At 43.0% G+C, this 23,096-nt stretch overlaps 1 protein-coding gene across 4 annotated transcripts in view; it reads left to right on the top strand.

Moving 5' to 3' along the window:
• Positions 1-23,096, top strand: part of Spata17 (spermatogenesis associated 17) — a 178,708-nt gene that overhangs the window by 120,248 nt on the left and 35,364 nt on the right. For all 4 annotated transcript variants that reach the window (NM_001429827.1, NM_001398667.1, XM_087581443.1 and 1 more), the window contains one exon: positions 12,314-12,449. In NM_001429827.1, the coding sequence (NP_001416756.1) occupies positions 12,314-12,449 (136 nt within the window). The remainder of the gene's footprint in view (positions 1-12,313; positions 12,450-23,096) is intronic.

The following is a 23,096-nucleotide window of genomic DNA, read 5'->3' as shown; positions in this document are numbered from 1 at the left end:
GGATGGAGCATCAGTGTTATTCCCACGGAAAGGTGTTTGTGTTCACGTCGTCATGGAGATGGATTGCACTTTATTAGGAGGAACTGGAATGGAGTGACTTCAGATGTTGACTCTCCCACCATGAAGCCTTAGGACTCTCCTCAGACCAGCCATTTGCTCTCCTGACCTGCCCTCATCAGCAGAGTGTTGCTGTGACTCTTAGGAAATTATTTCACCAATAAGAATTTAGAAGGATCTAAATAAAGATAACCATTAATTGTCTGGGCTGGGAAAGATTGCTTAGCAGATTTGCTGCCTAAGCAGAGGAGCAGCGTTCAGATCCCCAGCACACATGCTGAAAAGGTGGCCGCGTACATCAGTGACCCGACACTTGGAGGGCAGATAAGAAACAAGGCAGAGAGGACATAACAATTGTCTTCTGTATCCGCCAAGATGCACATACCTTCAGAGACCACACACACACACAGACCCACACACAGACACACACACACACACACACAGACACACACACACACACACACACAGACCCACACACAGACACACACACAGACACACACACACAGACACACACACAGACACACACACACAGACACACACACACAGACACACACACACAGACACACACACAGACACACACACACACACAGCACATGCACTTTGCATATGCTACAGATATCTGCACAACAGCTATCCAAGGAGGAGGAGGAAGTCATGTTACAAGTACAGGCTGGGCCTCATATAAGCATCAGAAATTTTCACCACCCATTCTCCCTCTTTAAGTTCAAGGAATTTTTATTTGCCTCCAGATGTGTAAATATGTAGGTATGCAACTAATTGATAATAGACGACACAGGAGATTAATTTAAGACAATTTTAAGTACAGTTTGCTATGTGCTAAAGGTTGAAGTAAATGGGTCCAATAAGACGGATGTGACTGCTTTGTATAAAGAGCTGAACTTGCTCGAGTGTCTGAGTCTCTAAGAAACAGCATCTTCAGCACTTTTCAAAGTTGATTGGCATTTTGATTTCAGTCACCAACGCTGACATTGTGGCTTTGCGTGAGTACATAGTACAAAGTAGCAAAAGTATGTTTAGAGCCATTTCAAAAACCACGGGGAATTTTGTCTTAATCCTAAGCTAAATTCATGGAACTTTCTTGTTTTTTTTCTTTATGAAATTTGTCAGTAACACAAATGATAATTTTCAAAATCATTTTAGCACAATGTTTAAAAAAGTTAAACATTGCAAAAGTGCAGAGACGTTTAAATTTGATAGCTTCACGTGGAGAATCTCTTGTATACAACCAGTACAAGCATTTGTTTTCCAGAGCCCAGAGTCCTAAGTCTGGGGAAGAACTGGTGGTGATGAGGGTGGTTGGTAAACATGGGAACCTGGGCAGGGGAGTGGAGAGAGTGATCCGAATATGTTTGTGTACATGTGTGCCATTGTTGACAAAATTAATTTTAAACATTTTGGAAGGAAGTCAAAAAGGTCTTTGTTTTCATTAATTAAATCATTGTGGCAGTTTAAGAGTGAAAAATGTCATCATGACAGAGAACATGTTGCAACTCACAACAGAACAGTGTCAAAATCAGAGCTGAGGTGTCTCTGGCAATGTCTGTCAGCACCTAGTGGCACTGAGGTGCACTGGCCCACCTGAAGTACAGACAGCGCCACTCTGTGGACGGGTACCAGAATGCACGTGGGAGGAGAGAGGCAGCTAAGCAACACCTTTCATCTCTTGCTTCTAGACTGCAGCCTCACAAGTCTGCTGCCTCAGAATCCCCACCATGATTCTAGAGCTATGAGCCCTCCAAAACCCTTCTTTCTTGTAGCTGCTCCTGCCAGAGTACTTTGTCAGAAGGACAGGACAAGTCATGGACACCAATACCGATATATCTGTGAAGAAATATTGTGTTCAGTGAAGCTGTTTTGGAAAGTATTACAGCAGTGTCACTGGGAGGCAATGGGCTCAGCTGAAGGCAGACATCCGTCTTGTGCAAATAGCATCTGTGAGTTGTTTCTGAGAGACTCCATCTACCACATCTACTCCAGGGATTTCTACAAGTCCCGGTCTTGCTTCTGCATCCCAGAATTACATGTTCAGCCCCATCTTCATTTCTACTTCCACTAGATGTCTAAGACTCAGTGCCTGGCACACTGGCCCCTTGTCCTTGACGTGTGAACCTCGCCCACCTTCCTGCCCCAGGGGCACTCACCCTCTCCTTCTCCATATCCTGTCAGTACTGAAGCTCTCTGCATTCCACCCGGCAAGGCACTTTCAAATTCAACCCCCTTTCTTCTTTTTCTCCTTTCTCCTTTGAATCTTAACTAAGAATTTGTAATTTCCTACTTTAATCATGGCCATAAAATGCCACATGTCTTGCCTGCCTAGTTTTGCTAACAAAAGCCAACCATGCTATTTTATTTTCCCCAAAAACTTTCTATGGCTTTTGGTAATGAAAAACATTTTTCATATGATGTATTTTTGTCATGTTTCCCCTTCCTCAAATCTTCCTAGACCTCCTCACATCCCTGCCCACCCAACTTTGTTAATTTTCTCTCCCCCTCTCAACAAACAAAAAGAATCAGAAAAAAGCCCACAAATCCCATAAAAACATGTAAATGAAAAATTGAAATAAAAACCCATTGTACAAAAAAAAGCCACACAAAGCCAAAATGATACAAGTTGACAAAATACCATCGAGTTCCTTTTGTGTTGTCTAACAGCTCCTGGGCATGGTGTCTATTCTGGAGTGTGATGGATATGCCCAATGAGACACTATTGGAGAAAACCTGTTCTGCTTTGTCAGAAGGTATCAATTGCAGAAAGTTTCTTAGTTAGGGGTGGAGCCCTGAATTTATTTCTACCTCTCAGAGCTGACCCTGCGTGTGTTTTTTGAGTGCTGACACAGTCTCTGTGAGCTATCTTTTTGTCAGTCTTGTTATGTCTGGAAAACACTGTTCCCCTGGAGTTATCCATTATGTCTGGCTTTACAATCTTTCTATCTCTTCTGCACAGCCACCTGAGCCTTGGCGACAGGGTTGTGAATGTTCTGTGGGTCTTTGTGTGAGTTCTCAAGTTCTGCACCTCTGATATGGTTGAGGGGCACTGACCTGTGGATGCCATGAGGATGCTTGGTTGCCGTGCTCATTTGATGAAATCCTAATAGCTTCCCCTGAGCCATAACCTATTGTAGACTTAGGTCTTGGCTACGTTAGCAGTGTTAGGTATGAGTTCCGTCTCATGGAACTGTGAGCTGCATAAACAGTTTAAAAAGTGATTGGTTATTTATGCCACGGTCACATCCAGTATTTCTTGCAGACAAGTTAGTGATGTTGATGACAGAACAGAATTTATAGCAAGCGATACTGATGATTACATTTCTACTTAGGTACCTGCAAAGAACCTTCCAGCACTGTCATTGCTCATCAATAGAGATGAAGTTTTAGTTGTGGACCACCTTGACTTCTCTGTGTTTGATGTCATAAATAAGTGTTGTCTTTTGCAGTAGAATCTTACCCTCAGGTTGTAGAGAGCAACCCCAGCAATCACCTGTGATGATTGTTGGTTTCCGTGAGGTCCACTTGGCCAACAAGAAGATGTAACCCATTTCCGGCAATGAAGGTTTTATGTGGTGGCATAAAATGCCTACTTTGGGGCACTGTCTCCCCTATTACTTGGTGCCTCAATTTAGACTTGTTTTATGTGTGTATACATTTTTAGGAAGGCTCAACAACAGTGGGTTTCTATTTGTTTTTTCAAATGACCTTTAGTGTTAGCTGTCTCCCCGCCCCCACCTTTCTTTTCCATCCATCTCCCTATTCAATCCTCTGATTCTAACCTGTTCTTTGTCTCTGTAATAACATGTTCTATTTTTCCTTCCTGGGGACCCTCCTCTCCTTGCCATCCCTCCTAGGTACCCAATCCCTATAGTTATTAAGATCTTAGAGCCACCTCTAGACAACTCGTCACACATGAGAGAAACACGGAATATTCACTGGGGAGACTCCTGATCACCTCACTCAGGATTTGTTTTCTGGTTCCATCCACTTACCTGAAAGTTTCACAGTTTCATTTTTCGTAACAGCTGAACAATTCTGCTGTATAAAAGTACCACATTTGCGCTATCCACGTACTAGTTGATGGGCATTTACGTGGTTTCCGATTGCTAGCCCTTGTGAACAGGGAGCAGCCGTGAGCATGGATGCTCTTCAGGCAAACGTGCAATAGCAGCGTAGCTGCATCATGGCGTAGGTTTCCTAGCTTCCTGCGGAACTGCCACACCGACTTCCACAGTGGCTATGTAAGTTTCCACTCCCACCGCATCCCCACATCCTTGCCTGCATGTGCTGCCATTTATTTTTTTGATCCTGGCTATTCTGGCTGGGTAAAATTAAACCTCAAAGTAGTTTTATTTGTATTTCCCTGATGACTAAGGGTGTTGAACAATTTCTTAAATGATTTTCGCCATTTTTGTTTCTTGTTCTTTTTTCGTTCTGTTCTCTACTTTTTAGTTAGGTGGTTTGTTTTGTTGGTGTTCAGATATTTTAGTTCTTCCTGTATTTTAGATCTAACCATATGACTTCCTGTTCTTTAGGCTGCATCTTTGTCCAGTGATGGCTTCCTTGGCTATACAGAAGCTTGTCGGCTTCATAAGGCCTTGTTTATTGATCGTGGCCTGCATTGTCAATGTCCTGATCAGAAAGCTCTTTCCTGTGCTAATGGGTTCAAGCCTGTTCCCACTCCTTCCAGATTCAGGATGGCCAGTCTTACACTGAGGCCCTTGGTCCACTTGGAACTGAGTTTTGTGCAAGGTGATATCAGGATCTATTTAAATCTTACACACAGCCATCCGACGTTATCACCACCATTTGCTGGAGATGTTGTCTTTTTCTCTAGTGTGGATTATAGATTCTTTGTCCAAAGCCCAGTGTCTATAAGGCATATGGACTTGTGTGTTTGCATCTTCAAGTTGATTCTGTTGACCAACATGTCTGTGTTCTTGCCTATGCCATCCGACTTCCATTAGTATGGCTCTGTAATACAATTGAAATTTGGGATGATGTAGATAATTTCAGTTCTTATTATTATTCCGGATTATTTTAACTATCCTCGTGTGAGTCTGTGTGAGTGTGTGTGTGTGTGTGTGTGTGTGTGTCTGTATGTGTGTGTATGTCTGTGTGTGTCTGTGTCTGTGTGTCTGTGTATGTGTGTGTATGTCTGTGTGTGTCTCTTACTCTGTCTCTCTGTCTTTCTGTCTCTCTCTGTGTGTGTATGTGTGTGTATGTCTGTGTGTGTGTCTTTCTGTCTCTCTGTCTCTGTCTCTGTCTCTGTCTCTGTGTGTGTGTGTGTGTGTGTGTGTGTGTGTGTGCGCGCGCGCGCATTTGTGTTTCCATAAGAAATTCAAGATCGGTATGAAGAGTTGTGTTGCAGTTGTGATGGAGATTACATTGACTCTGTGGATTGCCTTCACTAAGATGGCCATTTCATAACCAGCACTACCAGTCAATGAGCTTGGGAGATCCATGCTCTGCTGTTGTCTTCGATTTCTGTCTTGTGCGTCCTAATATTTTTATTATACAAGTCTTTCACATCCTTAATTAGAGTTATATCAAAAGTAAATCTTTAAGCACGTGAGCCTGTTAGAGACATTTCAGACCCAAACCATGATTCTACCTAGAGCCTCCACAAGGAAGCATTGTGTGTGTCTGTGTGTCTGTGTGTGTGTGTATGTGTGTGTGTCTGTGTCTGTGTGTCTGTGTGTGTATGTCTGTGTGTGTGTCTTTCTGTCTCTCTGTCTCTGTCCTCCATTTCAGCCCAATAACACTCATTTCAGACTTCTGACCTTCATCAAGTTTAAGTCACCAAATGTAGAGCAATTTGTAATAGTATCAAAATGTATAAAAGCTTTCCCAAATCAAGGGAAAGCCCAGATTAGGTGGTGAGATTAACTCTAAGCTGAACTAAACTTGAGGGATCCTTTGGTGATTAGGACTCAAGATTGTTTCATAGCTTTGGAGTAAGAACATGAAGGATTGAAACTTGTGGTAACAAGCAGGCATTTCCTCAGAAGAGACCATCACCATTCAGGCATGTTGTAGACAAGCCATGGTTTAAATGTATGCAGATTTTTATGTTAGACCCTGCATTCTGATCTGGAGGGATGGCTCAGTTGCTAAAGGGAAGGCTGACAACTGAAAAGACATCTGCACTCCACCAATGCAGTAGCATTTTCTCATTCTTTATGTACTCTAGATACTAATCCTGGATCAGAGGAAGAATTGGTCTTTTGGGACGATTGAACTTGTTAATTTTCAATAATTATTCAGAGATGTAGGTGAAATGGGGACTATCCTATAAATATTAGGAGCAAAGTAAACTAGCAATCTGACTCCTGAGCTCTCCCAGCACGCCTGAAACTAATGGGAAAAACATGCAAAATGTGAATTTAATCTGTTTTGTACGTGATGCAAGTTTGTAACTTGGCTTAGATGAGGCTCCTGGTCAATGCTGTAATACTTGCTTCTAGACATTCTCTAGTATTTCTGAAGACCAGCATCTTTTCATACATGCTGTGTAGACAAAGTGCTATAGGAAGGGTTAAAAACTAGATTAAAACAGCATTTTTAAAAGACATTAAAGTATTCTATATATGCATTAGATCTGCCGGGATGTATCACTAAAGAATACTGATGAGGAAGGGAACAATGCATCACATAACCTCTCTATGGGTGTAATTAAAAAACACACCTTGCACCTTGATAATTTTTACATTTCTGAACTGTTGTTATATATTATGATAGTATATCATATATTTTCATGTTTCCTTTACAATTTAACTTTTATTTGTAACTCCCCGTTATTTTAATTACTAACCCAGCATGCACCATTCATTAATCTTCAGAGCCCTTTAAAGTTAAAAGCAAAATTAGCTGACCCGGTTAGCACAGGCTGTTCCAAACAGGCCTGAGAGGAGAGCAGTCTCTGGGCAATCACACTATCCGTAAAGTGACTGAGCCTCAGTCTCTGTGACAATGATACCTAGGCCTCTTCCAGCCAACTTCCAGTTGAAATTCACCAAGTACTGCCTTCCCTTTTCTAGCTTAATTTTTCTAGTGAAGTTCTGGTACCTCATAGCACTGGGGATATATAAGCCTTTGTAATTAAGTTCTAGACTCTGTCTACATAAGAACCCTTTATTCTGCTGGCATGAGGTGAGAGCTATGCTCTCTTGTTGACTTGCTCTTTGGAAGAAAAAAAAATTGTCTTCAACAAATGACCACAGAACACTAAAGTTCTGCCCTGTCTTTAAAGCCCTCAAAATCTAAAGAAGTTTGCAGAAGACACAGCTAATGGTTTTTCAGTCATACTTGTGATAAAGGATTTGTTTTGCTTAGTTTGAATTATCAGATTGGCCCACTCAAAGAATGTACTTAGGACACAGACATATTAAGTCAATGGACACATCCCATCAACACATGAATCAAGTATGGTTCAGAGGAGCACGTGTCATGTGAGGCAGATACATTCCTTATGAGTTAGGCCATGAGCCAGGATTCTGATTGAGGGGAACAAAAGCCATCAAAAAACTTGATGACTAATTAAATGGTAATGGACTGAACTTAAAGGATAGGAAGCACAGACAAATGAATCAGAGAGGCAGCTGGTTGATAAGAAGGCTTTTGTTACACCGCTCACTGTTTGATTTTCCTCTGTAGACTGCTCAGTATCCCCAGTGTGCACTGGAAAACACTGTTCTTGTGTTAAAGAAAGACATGTTTCTGCAGGGAGAAATAAATCATCAGTGTAGAGTCACTGGCTAACACCATGGTGATGACAATATGCCCTTCCCCTTGGGGACAAACTATACAGAGAAGATTGAATGCAGGTCTCTGAGATTTGCTTTAGTGTTAGGGCAGCGAATTAGTTAGGGACAGTGAAGTGTATGTCACTTTCGGGTTATAGACATAGAATCAGAATCTCAACCACGAGAAAGTTCAGCTCATAGGGTATGAGTTTGAAGTGTTTCCAGTTGATTCTAACTCACAGGTCTGGCTAATTTAAGTGATTGGCAGAGCAACACACACACACACACACACACACACACACACACACACAGTCACCAGCTCCCTGACTTCTACAAGCTCATCTTTCCTTATTCAACTCTGACAGGCAAAAGCTTAAGCTGCCCTCAGTTCCAAGCTCCCTTCAACATGTATGCACGCATAAACACTGGCATGTACACACGCATGAACACGGACATATACACACGCATGAACACTGACATGTACACATGCATGAACACTGACATGTACACACACACATGAACAAATACGGCCTTCCTCTGGTCACTTGTTGCCTCTGTACTTTGTCCCCCATCACATGTTTTGTGTGCTCTTCCCCAGTTCCCTGTCTCCTCCTATAAGGAGAATTCTTTCCAAGTATTCTGTATCTTCCACCACATATCTGTGGTTTCCAAAGGGATAATTGTACAGAAAATCCCCCTTAATGTCAGTTGAATGAGTAACATTTAGGCAATGGAGAAACAAGGGTGGCTGGGTTAAGTGGACTCAGCTGTCTAGGAGAGGGGAGAGTTGAACTGGATTCTGAGGAGAGCAGAGGATCAACATGTCAACAGGAGGAGCATGCACAGGAGCCCAGAGGGTAAAGGACGGCAGACTGGCTACAAAGGCAGTTAGGGCACAGAGAAAACGGGCAGATGGAGTTCAGTGTACAAAGCTTAAGCAAGGCTGAAGATTTGAGGCTTGAATCAATACTAGATTGAGCTTCATGATTTGAAGATTTGAATTACCTGTCAGTAAAAATAAGTGGGTTGGTGAGAAACCTAGAATTATGAATGACAGTAATAAGATTATATGAAGAGATGGGAAATTAAACAGAGTTGTAAGGCAGAAAGAAGGGTAATTTGTTGGTGTTATTTAGAAAATTACACTAAGTATATTAACATTCCAAGTCAATTACAATAGATCATTTTCTGAAACCGTTTTCAACTACTGCTTCCTCGGACTTCTGGCAAATCTAGAATTGTCCCTCCAAGTGGTGAGTCACCAGCATATGTCCCTTTATCTCACACTGCTTTGAAGACGTTTTCCTTAGATCTGGGCAGTGAGATAACTTAGCAGACAGGCACTTGCCACCGAGTGTCACCACCTGAGTCCAGTTACTTGGTCCCACACATTGAAAGGCAAGAACAGACTCTGAAGTTGTGCTCTGACTTCCACGTGTCCATGGCCCACATATCCTGCGCACATATATGAAGTAAGTTTAAAGTGTAATAAAAACGTACTTATTTCTCCAGATCTGCATCTTCAGTAAGATTATAGAAACCGTAGGCTAGCCCACATTTTCTGAGACGTGGAGTCCAGGTGACTGAGCAGCGCCCAGTGAAGGCACAAAGTGCAACAAAGGATATGTTTCAGCTTGGAGAAGAAAGTTTAAAATAAATGTACACTAACCAAAGTTTAACAATCACCTACCTTGTGAATTTTAAACTTTCATAACCATTTGTTTGACGGTTAAGTCATTTTATTAATTTTAAGATAAAAGTTATTTAAAGATTACGCAACTTGCAGGTATTTTTGAATATACACTTTATGTACATATGCATACACTCAAGACCACACATGCATGTGACTTCATTGAGTCACTGTGGCTAAATTAAAGTAGGATTCATTTGTGGGCCTTGTCCGTGCCTTCATTTTGCACATGAACAAATTTTACACAGACACAAAAGAAAAATGTATTGAAACACCATTCAAGGAGAGACAAAGACTAAATGCAGCCACTCCTAACACCATCTACGAGTACTCAGGGACACTGGGGCCACGTTAATTCTGCATGTCTGTGAGGTCCATCCCGTGTGCAAATTAGCATCAGAAAGACTATAATTTGTCTTCATGGAAGCTGGTTTCCATGCATACATGCAAATACTTCATGCTCTGGTAACTAACTTTGTAAACTTAAAGCTTTCTATTTGCATTGTTAAAATGTTAAATATTATTGAAAATATAAAGTTCAGTGGTCCAAATTAAATGACTAAAGTAGGACTTTTTCTATGTTTATTGTTTAAGCAGACATAGGAACACAGTGATAAATAAAACTTTAATTTGGACTTATATTTTAAAGTATCTTGTGTTAGTTAAATGTACTATGTGAAAATATCAGGACACAGTAATGGTTTAATCAACATTTCCTAAGCCTCAACTTTACTAAACTCGAAGTTTTAAAATATTTTCCTTAGTTAGTTACTTCAACTTGCTGTATATTTTTAGTTTTCAGGCTTTTCTTTTTTTAAAATATCCCTTATTTTGAAAAAAGAAAAAAAAACAACTACTTCTTATTTCCTGAGCACCATATCCCCTTGGAACCTGGTTACTACACTATGATACCTTGATTTTTCCAGTTAGGAAACAAATCTAACCAGAAACTGAGTGTGATTTGCTTTTTGATGGGGAGACTCCATTATACCACAAAATGAGCTTTTAATTAAAATATTTCTCAAGGTTGGCCCTTGAGCACACGTCTCTGGAAGTTTGCTATGTTTTCGAGAAGTTGCAATAGTTTTGCATAGGTTCCCGTGACAGTCTGTTTACAGATGAGCAGAGGAAGAAGCAAATGGATGGACTGTGGGATACACTCCCTGGGTACCACTCCATCCAGTGCTCCCTCACTCCATCCAGTGCTCCCTCACTCCATCCAGTGCTCCCTCACTCCATCCAGTGCTCCCTCACTCCATCCAGTGCTCCCTCACTCCATCCAGTGTTCCCTCACTCCATCCAGTGCTCCCTCACTCCATCCAGTGCTCCCTCACTCCATCCAGTGCTCCCTCACTCCATCCAGTGCTCCCTCACTCCATCCAGTGTTCCCTCACTCCATCCAGTGCTCCCTCACTCCATCCAGTGCTCCCTCACTCCATCCAGTGCTCCCTCACTCCATCCAGTGTTCCCTCACTCCATCCAGTGCTCCCTCACTCCATCCAGTGCTCCCTCACTCCATCCAGTGCTCCCTCACTCCATCCAGTGTTCCCTCAGTCTGAGGCACACTGCACTGTGTTAGTTCTGGGCTTCGGGGGCTGGAGGGCGAACTCTTCATGTCAGAGTATCTGAGCCTGTGTCTTAATGAATACATGGGATGCAGACTGGGAACACAAAGCCAGGGCCTCACTCAGTCACTTAGGGATGCTTTTGATCTGCCTGCTTCAGCTTTCGTCATCAATCTCACCTTCTGCAGTGACCACAGCATCAGTTTTCAGAGTCCTGAGAGAGAGAGAGAGAGAGAGAGAGAGAGAGAGAGAGAGCCTTTTAATTTTCTTGGGCATCACTCTGTCCTGATTCTTACATTAACATTCGTTTTCCTCATACTTTCTCTGTCACATGTTCCCAATCCTCTTCCCACCTGCTAAGAAAGGGCCCCTTGCTGTCTCCAGCTTGTGTTCTTCTGTCTTCTTTCTCATGGATGCTTAAAAGTGTTCTGTTCTTTAACAGTTCTGTTCTTTTATTTGTTGAGTTCCAATGAGGATTTAGCAGGGCCAGCAGGACAAGTTGCCAGGTTGCACAGAGAGCCTACTGCAGGGACAGTGCGGTAGGAGTGTGAGAGTTAGTCTTCTGCGTATAACCACTAATACGTACACTAATCACAAAGATCAAAATGAAATAAAACGCTGCCAGATGCAGCAGGACACTTCCCTTGCTCACCATGTGCACGGCCTGTGTCCTAGTCAGACTCCGTGCTAAATGATGGTCCACATGCAGTCGCTTGTTGCTCATAGCAGCTCTGTGTGGAAGTCAGGACTCATGGAGGTCATGCGACTAGGTAAGGAAGTCAGGAGCAAAGCAGAGCTGAGGTGGGAGCAGAGGTGGTCTTTGATTCACACCTGATCAGATATGCCTTCACAGGGGGGTGTGCCATGAGCTTTGATTTCAGAAACCTGATGTCAGTAAGAACTGCCTGTGTTGCATAGTATTTCTTTTGCTTTTTGTATTTTTGAGATTTAAACAATTTTAAAATGCCATTTTGTTTATATTATGAAATTTGAAAAACCTGTCACCTTCAAATTGTTGATTGGATAGTCAGCATCATTATATATTTAAAACTCACAAAATTCCCATTAGGAACCTTTGAATGTCTTCATCACTAGACAAATAGGAAAGGAGGGGTCCCAGAAGCCAGTGCTTGTAACAGCGGCCAGGGTTGAAGTGAGTGCAGGTGCTCTGCTTCTAAACCCTTGCCTTCTAAACTCTTTGACTCGGTTGTTTCTGGAAGTCTAACCGTGAATGTTTCCTGTTTCAGGTTTTTGCCATTTTCTTCCTACCATAAAAAGGAGACGTACATCCCAATGATACACACGTTGAGCACGTATGATTCTCCCTCTTATGGACAGAAGTACTTTCGCTGTCAAGACCCGAAGAAGTGGATCTCTGACAAGGTGGGTCCATGATGCAGTAGAAAGGAGGCTCCTTTAAATGGCTAAGGCAGACAGTGATGACAGGACTAGGACATGGCACCACTTGTAAATGGCTGAAGATGGATACAGACTCTAGCAGATGCAATTGTTCTCATTATAGCTGTGACCATCAGTTATAAACTTACTTGAAACTCTTTTTGTAAGGATAATGCAGTTGTGTCCATGAGAGATTTGCATTAGTTCTTTGCATTACTCTGCTCTGAACGTATGTTTTATGGTGACAAATCCTATAATCATGACCTGGATCACTGACTTTGTCAGATGATGGGCTGGAGTTTAAAGGGGAAGTCCTAGTGTGGAATGGAAGGTGGACCATGGAGGCCAGATGTCTCGCTCTCAGTCTCTGTGCATGTGTACTATGTGTGCACAGAAGGACATAGGCTATAACTGTGGGCTGTATACACCTGGCACGTATGTGTATGCACTGTGCACATTTGTAATGTGTGCAGAGCATGTAGGTTTTAGAGGCATCTATAAGGGGTATCTGTTCTTACTGCCATAATGACCCTAGAAAATCAAGTGAACAAAATTAACAAAGTTAGAAGTGTCACGCTAGTTAATTTCAAAAGATATTGCATTGCTATAGTAGTCAAAACAGCACACATGGTCTGGGCACTCAAACACGAACACTGACTGATGGCATGGGAGAGAAGGTAAGAACCTATGCCCACATGTGTATGCCGAATGGATCCTCAAGAGCGGGGCCAAATGCATGGCCCATGAACCATGACTCAGCAGACAGTGCTGGGAAGATGGGCATTCTGATGCCGGAAAGGGAAACGGGGTATTCACTTCTCACCATGTTAGTCATCAACTCAACGCACATTCAAGATTTCAAGAAACCTTTGATGATGGGCTCAGCCGTGCTCTCTGGATATGCCCTTGGAAGCAGCACTAGCAGAGGCAATGACACCATGTCAGGCTAACTGACTTAGACATAAGAACCTCTAATTGGCAGAGCAAGAGACACAGGAACCACTAACCAGCAGAGAGGGCAACGCCACTAGCCAGCAGAGTGAGAGATATCCAGTGGGATGGGGAAGATACTCGGAGCCACACATTGTAATAAGGGCCAACATCCAAAATGTGTGAGCAGCTCTGTGGACAGATATATAGCATCACTAAAATTACACTGAAAATGCAAATCAAAACCACAGTGTGTCATCTCATGCCTGATAGAATAACAATTACCAAAACCCAGAAGGAAAATGGCCAAGTTGTGAGCAAATGAAACCCTGTGCTGTTTGTGAGAGTGTGGGCTACAATAGCCTTTGTGTTACAATTTGACCGAATAGTCAGACTTCTGAGCCTAACTCCAAAAGGAGTGGAATTAGTAGTCGTGTGTTAAAGAGGTAAGTGACACCAGGGTCACTGCAGCAACATTCACAATATCCAGGACAGCTACACAGACAAGTGCATAAGGAAATGAAGTGCACACACTGGAATATTATTACGCCATAAAAAGCAAAAAATCCTGTCATTCATGACATGGATGACCCTGAAGACTGCATGCCCAATGACAAAGGCCAGGTACAAAAGGATAGATTCTACCTACTGCATGTGAGTTAGAGTCACCCTCGGAGGAGAGAGCACAGTGGTGAGACCCCAGGGCTTGGAGATGGAGCTGGGCTAAAGTCCCACTGCAGAGCCTCTGCTCTGGCTCTCTGCGAGGGCTGGCGTGGGCCCTTGGACATTGGGAACAGCCATCCTAGCCTCCTGGCACTGTAGGAAGGCTCTCTGTCCTGTCTGTGGGAGCAGCAGCAGCCAGGGTGGTTCCTGAGTTGCCTTGTGGGATCATTCTCCCATTCTCTTGAAGAGCAGTTGCCCAGTCCTGCAAAGCACGGGGAGCCCACAGCCTGCGTCCACTCTGCCTTCTTCCCACTCAGTTCAGGGTCAGTGCCTTTGCTGCTCTAACCCAGCTCTAGTCCAGTCTGTGTTAAAGGCTGACCATCCTCCTTAGCATCTTTCAGAAAACTGCTGTTTCTGCTATGTCGTGTCTCCCTGTAAGACATGTTTCCTCACTTCTTTCCTTCTGAATCTATAATATGAATATGGGATTTTGAGAGAGAGAGAGAGAGAGAGAGAGAGAGAGAGAGAGAGAGAGAGAGAGAGAGAGATTTGAACATGTCATGGCACAAGGTGCCTGTTTAACGTTTTGATTTCTTATTATCATTAGCATGGGGGGTTACGTGAGGGTGTTCACATGCATGGTACGCACGTGGGTGTCCAAGGATGGTTTCAGGACACTCTTCTCTCTCTAGTCTGAGTTCCAGGGATGAAAATCAGATTGCAGGCATGATGAGCCTCCCACCTATCCATGAGATCCCTTCTCAACTGTCACTATTAGGCCATTCTGTTTAAAGGTTCTCCAATGCTAGAAATTCCAAGTCTAAGGTCTCTACTGTAAGTCATTTGTCCTCAGGACTGATTGTCAGGCTGAGGTGTGGTTTATTGTGTCATTTTACAAAATCCCACAATAAGCCATTTTCTTGTCATTTTCCACCAATATGCGACCTTCTGAATACAAACTAGATAGGAGCTCTCACTCTTTCGTTTCCTGTGGTGTTTGTAGATGTGATGTGTATTGCATTTTCTAGTCAGTGTAACTTTTCACAATAGTGCCTTTGCACCATTTAGTTGAATCCAGCCAGCAACTCTTCCTTGAAAGTCTAAGTAACTTTAACACATTTATCTCCATCACAGTAGGAAAGATCCTTGTGTGCAGCGTTCGTTTCCTGAAGTAAAGCCATTCCTTCCCTTTAGAGCTTTGCAGCCCACTCGCTTACCGGAGTCCAAAACTTCAAGCACTTGTGTGTCTGTCTCAGTTAAGCAACTTCATAAAGCAGAAAAATATTTGAATACTCACTAGAAGGGGGAATAACTTATTTTATTATAACTTATTTTAGAAATCTCACTAGAGATGATCTTTAATTCATGAGAATTAAGAGAAAAAAGAGTAGAGATTCAGTAAACCTTAATAAAGCACTGCCTTCCCCGCATTGTGTAGACTGTAAGAAAGTGCAAGTGGGCATCGCCTCCCTTCCTCCCTGCTTAGCTTCCTCCCTTCCTCTCTCCCTTATTCCTTCCTATGTCCCTTTGTTACTCGTCAAATGATGTACTAGCTGTATTCTTCTAAGAGGTCAAACAATCTATATATTCTGAATTAGCTGTCTCATGAATATTGTGAATTGTTAAATCTTGGAGTTATTTTAAATATTTGTTTTGACTTGATATTAAATAACTTGGGTAAGAATAAGCTTTTAGAAATGGGCTTGTTTGCCATTCTACCAAGTTTTAAGCAGTATATATGTCTGATTAGCCTGGAACTCACCGTGTAGATGAGTCTGATCTCAAACTTGCATTGATCCCCTGCATCTGCTTCCTGAGTGCAGGAATTCCATGTGTATGACAATACACACAGCTGTTAATTTATATTTAGAAATTGTGACTTCTTAATCCTGAGAACTAGAGACCATAGCTTATTGTGAGAGGATTAAAGATAATCTTGGCAGATGAGTTGTTAGGTTCAAAATGCAGAAGAACAAAAGGCCAAGTATTGAAATAGTCACCTGTAGGGAGCTTGGCGTATTTATATGCATTCCAGTGTACATTGAGGGCTCCTAGCATGTGAGAGCCTGGTTGCAGCACTGCACAAGCAAAGAAAAGCAGCTTTAGTAATGTAGCAGGTTGATTGTAGTTAAGTACCCACCTCGCCATCATGAGGTCTCCATGGAGAACTGACTTCCTCTACTGCCTTCTTTAAACAGAGAAGCTACAGGTCTCAAGGGACTTGCTAGCTAGCTGGGTTAAAGGACATCAGTTGCAAAAATATCAAGTATGCATTTAGTACTTTTTCTATTCATATAAATTCATTTCATATTCATCTCATATAAATTCATTTCATATTCATACAAACAATATAATTCCTTCTTTTACTTTCTCAGTTCTCCATTAGCTTTATACGAAAACTCACAAACTCAGTGAATGAGAGAACCCAATACTATTTTTTCCTAAAGCCCTGGAGCCAGTAGTGAAGTGTTTTTCCTTTTGCATGTGTTTTTGTATGTGGCACGCTTGCATATATGGAAACAATTTTACATGTGTGTCTTTGTATGTGGCACGCTTGCATACATGGAAACAATTTTACATGTGTGTCTTTGTATGTGGCACGCTTGCATACATGGAAACAATTTTACATGTGTGTCTTTGTATGTGGCACGCTTGCATACATGGAAACAATTTTACATGTGTGTCTCTGTATGTGGCACGCTTGCATACATGGGAACAATTTTACATGTGTGTTTGATTCCAAAGCTGCCTCCCTTCCTTTGCCGTCTGCCCTGTCTTCCGAGCTGCATCACTGAACCTGGGGCTTGTTGATTCTGGCCAGTGTGACAAACCGGCTTTTCCTCGGCACAGGACGACAGGTGGTTGCCATGTCTGCCAGGTCAGACTCCTGTCCTCACACTGAGTCAGCAAGTGCTTTATCCACTGAGCCATTCCCTCAACCATATACTGCATTGTTTAAAATGTGAAAATAATGAAATAATTTATAATTCACGCAAATTACCCATGCTTCTTCAAAATACTTGTGAACTGCACCAAAGTAAGCTACTCAGTTTTAACTCGGTGTTTTAAGTGGTCAGACTTTGGAGCTGAGGTAAATACTTGAGTATGACAATTCTCTGGAGTGCTGACCTCAGAATGGGTGTGAACTAAGGAGCTTCCGGTCAGTTGGAGTTAATGTCATCTGTTTGGGTAGCTCTGTGTCTGACAATCGACAGTTCCACACACTCAAAACATCTCGTTTGCCAAAATATTCATGTTCATATTATTGAAATTGAAGTGACCATCTCTGTCGTTGATCTGAATTGGAAGAAGCTTCTGTGTGCCAAGGTTTGTATTGCTAGCTCCCTCCTCGTCTGCCTGATTACAACTGAATTATGGCAGCAGACCTCCCTCCGCTTCATCTGCGCATGCACTTGGGCCCCAGTCCTGACTGTATACATTACAGAGCACAGAAATACCCTGCACTCCAAAGAATTCATTTAGGGAACTAAGCATATTGCAGAGAACATAAAGCTGACCTTCCCCGAGCACGCTTTGGGATGCGGTAGGATAGGGAACACATCACGGACTTAATGTGCCACATCGCCTGCTGTAGGGACTTGGGTGGGACTGAGAGTGCTTGCCCACTGCACCCAGAGAGAGAATCTGCTGTCACCAGCATCCTGATGATAATGAACATTCAGCTTAACGACCGTGATTATGATGATCATAATTGATGTGCGAGTGCTGTGTGTGGGTCGTCACAGTCAGCCATGAGTGTCGAGTGCGCCTCGGCGGGGATGGCTGTGCTTGCACGCACTGATTGGGGTAAAAGATGCCTTTCTACAGCCAGCTTTGTAGAATTTCAGGATCTTTCTGTGCATGCCGATCGATGATTAAGCACTCGCTGAACAACAGCCCTTCACAGTTGTTTGTTTGGTGTGGTTTCGTGTCATTAGGAAATGGAAACAGTGAAATAATTAGGCGTAATTGAAGGAAATGTCTTGCTCATTAGCTGACCTTAAATAACCATATATATATATATATATACATATGTATGTATATACACACACACATTATATGTATACACACACACACACACACACACACATCCCTCCTCTCTCCCCTCTCTGTCCCCTCCCCCTTTCCTCTCCATAAACCAAGTTCAGAGGTTGGGCCGTGACCACCCTTGTGAAGTCTCCCCAAGCCTGAGTAAGTTTCAGGACAACTCTATGGCGATTTTTTATAAACCCGGGGAGTAGAGATTTGTCTCACTCTGCTATGCACTTAAGAAAATGGAAGCGTAGAGCCAAGTTTTCGTTGTGTCAATAGTCAAGCACAGTACAGTGTCTGTGCACCACACAGGCTCGCTCTGCATCTCAATCACTGCCTCTGTTAGATCAGTTTGTGCTACTCTATGAAATTTCAGAGTTTATGATTTGACTTCTTAGGTGTAAGGAAAAATATCACGTGCAGTGATAGCTCCAGGATTTCTGAAAACCTTAGTTCCCCGTGGACTGGTTTGCGGTCTCTAGCCGACGAGTTCATTTCGCAAGCCGGCCCAGTGGGCTTGGTCTAAACAGTGAACGACCTGCTGGAGTGCAATTTTGCAAAGAAGCATGGTCAGCCAATAGAAAAGACACTTCGCACCTGTAACCCATTGTCCCAAATGGAGCAATGCCCGCATCCTGTTATCAGTAACTACAGGGTTCTGGAGAGATGGGGTTAGGGTTAGCTCCTGAGACCTGTGGAATTTACATCACCCACCAGAAACATGCACCGAGCTGCTCTGCCCCATGGTGGGCAGAGGGCAGAGTCTGCTGGCACTTTGAAGTTTTGTAGCTTTTACCCACAAAATTTTCTATCTGAGGCTTCAGTCTGGTGTGATCAGTGAGCTCTGAAAAATTCCCTTTGGAGTTTTAAAGCCTCCAAACCATTGATGTGTTCAGTCTTTCCTGCATTTTCGTTAAACCAAAATAACAAGAGTTAAATTCATCATCTTATAAGGATCACGGAGTACCTACCTCTGCCTTGCTCTGCAACCGAATGCCCAACCTTGAATCGTCTACGTTTTAAAGGCCATTTGCTCTTGTGGGGGGTGAGGGGCGAACGGCCCTATGCCTATGGCTGTCCTCTAAGTGTGGGCACTGCTTTACTTTCTGTGAGATCCTGGTTATTTAACTTGTTGAAGGATCAGGTTTTCACAAGACTATAAAACAGCATGAAGATTCTTCCAAACAAAACCTAAACAGAACAAACCCCCTAAAGCAGAGCTAGCATAGATGTCTGTATCACCACTATTGGAGTAAGCTAGATCAGCTCACCACAGAAATGCTTGCAGCCTGTGTTTGTCTCACAGCAGAGAGGCTGTGGAGCCAGCCTATGTGCCTACCAATAGATGGACAAGTAAAGACAAACATACACACACACACACACACACACACACACACACACACACACACACCCCTCCTGTATGGACTATTTATTCAGTAGACAGCACTGCATTCTTGTAGTCCTACTGTAGTCCAGCCTGTGTGCACATGACCTAGCAGGCAGTCACCCAGGAAGTTGAGGGTCTTCCTGATGGATTCTGATTGACAGCATTACTAAGAGATGGATGGCAGTTTACTAATTTAATTTATTTTCCTAGCAACACTGTGGTCCTTTTTAATAAAGAGATTTAGGAATTTTATTATTTCTAAATATTTTTCTTTAATAATATTTTTCTCCCTGTAGTATTTTATTTATTATGTCAGGGATTTTGGTTATATTTAATGTTAGTTTTTCTTTGCTCATCTTCCATCTCTCTTAGAGATTTATTTTTATTTCTCTCTCTCTCTCTCTCTCTCTCTCTCTCTCTCTCTCTCTCTCTGTGTGTGTGTGTGTGTGTGTGTGTGTGTGTGTGTGTGTGTGTGTAGTCACAGTCTACATGAGCAGAGAGGGAAGACACCTAGATTAGTCAGAAGAGAGAGTCAGATTCCCTGGAGCCAGAATTATGGATGTTTATGAACTGCCAACATGAGTCCTAGAAGCTGACACCTAGGTGCCCTTAGGAGGTGAGCCATCACTCCACCCTTGAGAGGTGAGCCATCACTCCACCCTTGAGAGGTGAGCCATCACTCCACCCTTAGGAGGTGAGCCATCACTCCACCCTTAGGAGGTGAGCCATCACTCCACCCTTGAGAGGTGAGCCATCACTCTACCCTTGAGAGGTGAGCCATCACTCCACCCTTGAGAGGTGAGCCATCACTCTACCCTTAGGAGGTGAGCCATCACCCCATCCTTAGGAGGTGAGCCATCACCCCACCCTTAGGAGGTGAGCCATCACTCCACCCTTAGGAGGTGAGCCATCACTCCACCCTTAGGAGGTGAGCCATCACTCCACCCTTAGGAGGTGAGCCATCACTCCACCCTTAGGAGGTGAGCCATCACTCCATCCTTAGGAGGTGAGCCATCACTCCACCCTTAGGAGGTGAGCCATCACTCCACCCTTAGCAGGTGAGCCATCACCCCACCCTTAGGAGGTGAGCCATCACCCCACCCTTAGGAGGTGAGCCATCACTCCACCCTTAGGAGGTGAGCCATCACTCCACCCTTAGGAGGTGAGCCATCACCCCACCCTTAGGAGGTGAGCCATCACTCCAGCCCTCGGCTTCCATCTCAACCATTTTCGCTTTTCCTCTCTGACTCTTTCTATTTATGTCTTTATCTTATCTTCCCTTTTTAGTTGTTTTTCTGCCTTCTTTCAATGAGACCTATTAAATTGTCACTGAAATAAATTTAATTTTGGCCACATATATTGTACCTTTTATATCTGACTATGGACCTATCTTTGTCCTCAATTTCTTTTCTGGATAAAAATAAAAACACATCTTTCTGTGTTTTGTTTTTAGTTCATTTCTAGCCTTTGTCTCTAAGAATGTGATCTTTAAGTATCGTGTGCTAAAATAGCTACTAATTGTTAATTGACAAGATTTGATTTATTTGGGAATGCTGTTGTTTCCTGATGTTTTCAGTATAATGTGAGCTTTAATAAGATTGCTAGTTTTGGTGTTCTTGTATATTCTCTGGGCAATTCTCTCTCATAGGATGAGTCTTCGTGATTTTGTCAGCATAGCAGGCTGACTGCCCATGAGGTGATGCTGTCAAGAAGGAAGAGTGGCTATCTATGACTTCTCTTCTCAAAACCCTACCCCCACTTTTGTTGCTTCTTTAGTTGATGTCCAAAGGGTGATCTATTTCTGTCCCTTCCTGTTTGACTTGAGCAGCACACACTGGACTGTGCTTACTGTATTCACATTCTGTCTGCTCTCCCTCTGGAGAGGACTGGTCTGCATCCTCCGTGGCACTCCCCTCTTACGTAGCATTTTGTAAGCGGTCTTTCCCCTGCTTTGCACACACCATGCGCTGCATCATTGGGGAATTTATTGACTCTATTAGAACATTTTATTTCGTTAGTTGTGTGTGAGAGAATGTGTTGTGTCTGTTTTCCCTTCTGCTCCTTGTGATTATCTGAATGGAGGGGTTGATACACAGAGACGCTTGGATTTAGCTTCTATTAGGATTGGGATTTTACCCCCTTAGGGCCAGCTAAAGATCCTTGAAAATCCTGTTAATGGCAAGTTTCTTCAGTGACTCAACAAATCTTTATTGAGCATCTTGTATGGATCAGACTCAGGCTAGGTGTCAAGGATATAACCTTGAGCAAAAGCAAACAGGGCCTCTGCTCCCACTGAGCAGATAGTTTACCAGGAATAATGGACATTAATCATTGCTCCAAATACTGTAATGGGAAAGCCATAGATCTGCAGGACTGCACTGCAAGGAAGCAGGGTTGGCAAGAGAAAGTGGGGGTGTGCCCAAGGGAATGGTGCTGAGGCTAAAATATGAAGGAGAGTTAGCAAAGCAAGATTTCTCTCTCTCTCCTCCTTCCTCCATACCTTCCCCATCTGTCTGTCTGTCTGTCTCTGTCTCTCCGTATGTGTTTACTGTGTTGTATGTTTAGTGCGTATGCCTGTCTGTGTGTGTATGAGTGTGTTTAGCTTGTGATCAGATAAGAGAGTAGAATGTCCCTAAAGAGCTCTGGGATTACAGAGAACATGAACTTTCAGGTCTCAGGGAACACATACCTTTACATTTCAAGGAACTGAAAGGAAGCCCTTAGGGCTGGAGATGAGCATGTAAATGTGTGTATATTAGGTGCTAGAGAGATGGTTCATTGATAAAGTGCTTACCATGTAAACAGGAGGACCTGATTTTCCTAGCACTCACAAAAAACATGGTACAGTGGTATGTACCCATAGTCCTATTGTCAGGGAGGCAGAGGCTAGAGGAACTTTGTGGCTTGGTTAATAGTCAATCTAGCCCAATTGGGAAACCCTGGTTCAATAACAGACCCCACTGTGTGTGTGTGTGTGTGTGTGTGTGTGTGTGTGTCTGTGTGTGTGTGTCTGTGAGGGGGAGGGGGGAGGAAGAGAGAGCAACACACACACTGAATATACTGGATTCAGGAGCTTTGTTGCTAAACCTATAGTTGAACTCTAGTATAAATTAAAGACTTTGGTTTTTATACTGGGAGTTTTGCAAGGCTTTCAAGCAATATGGAAAAGATAAGATTTATATTTTCAAAGGTGTTGATAATTACTTTTATAGAGGTCAAAATAAAAAAGGAAGGGACCAATTAGAAACTGTTTGTGGTGGTGCATGCCTTTAATCGCAGCACTCAGGAGACAGAAGCAGGCAGATCTCTGTGGGTTTAAGGCTAGTTTGAGATCCAGGAAAGCCAGGGCTACACAGAGAAGCGCTGTCTTGGAGGAGGAGGAGGAGGAGGAGGAGGAGGAGGAGGAGGAGGAGGAGGAGGAGGAAAGGAGAGAAGAGAGGGAGAGAGAGAGGGAGAGAGAGGGAGGGAGGGAGGGAGGGAGGGAGGGAGAGAGAGAGAGAGAGAGAGAGAGAGAGAGAGAGAGAGAGAGAAGTCTAGGTATGATGGGAATTAATTCAGGTATACTAAGAGTAAGGTGATTATTATGCTAAATTTTGCTAATCTTCTGTCATTTTCCACGA

This window comes from Rattus norvegicus, chromosome 13, assembly GCF_021556685.1.
Source record: "Rattus norvegicus strain SHRSP/BbbUtx chromosome 13, alternate assembly SHRSP_T2T, whole genome shotgun sequence".
NCBI lineage: Eukaryota > Metazoa > Chordata > Mammalia > Rodentia > Muridae > Rattus > Rattus norvegicus.
Note: the sequence above shows the minus strand (reverse complement) of the source record. Positions and strands in the feature narration are given on the sequence as shown.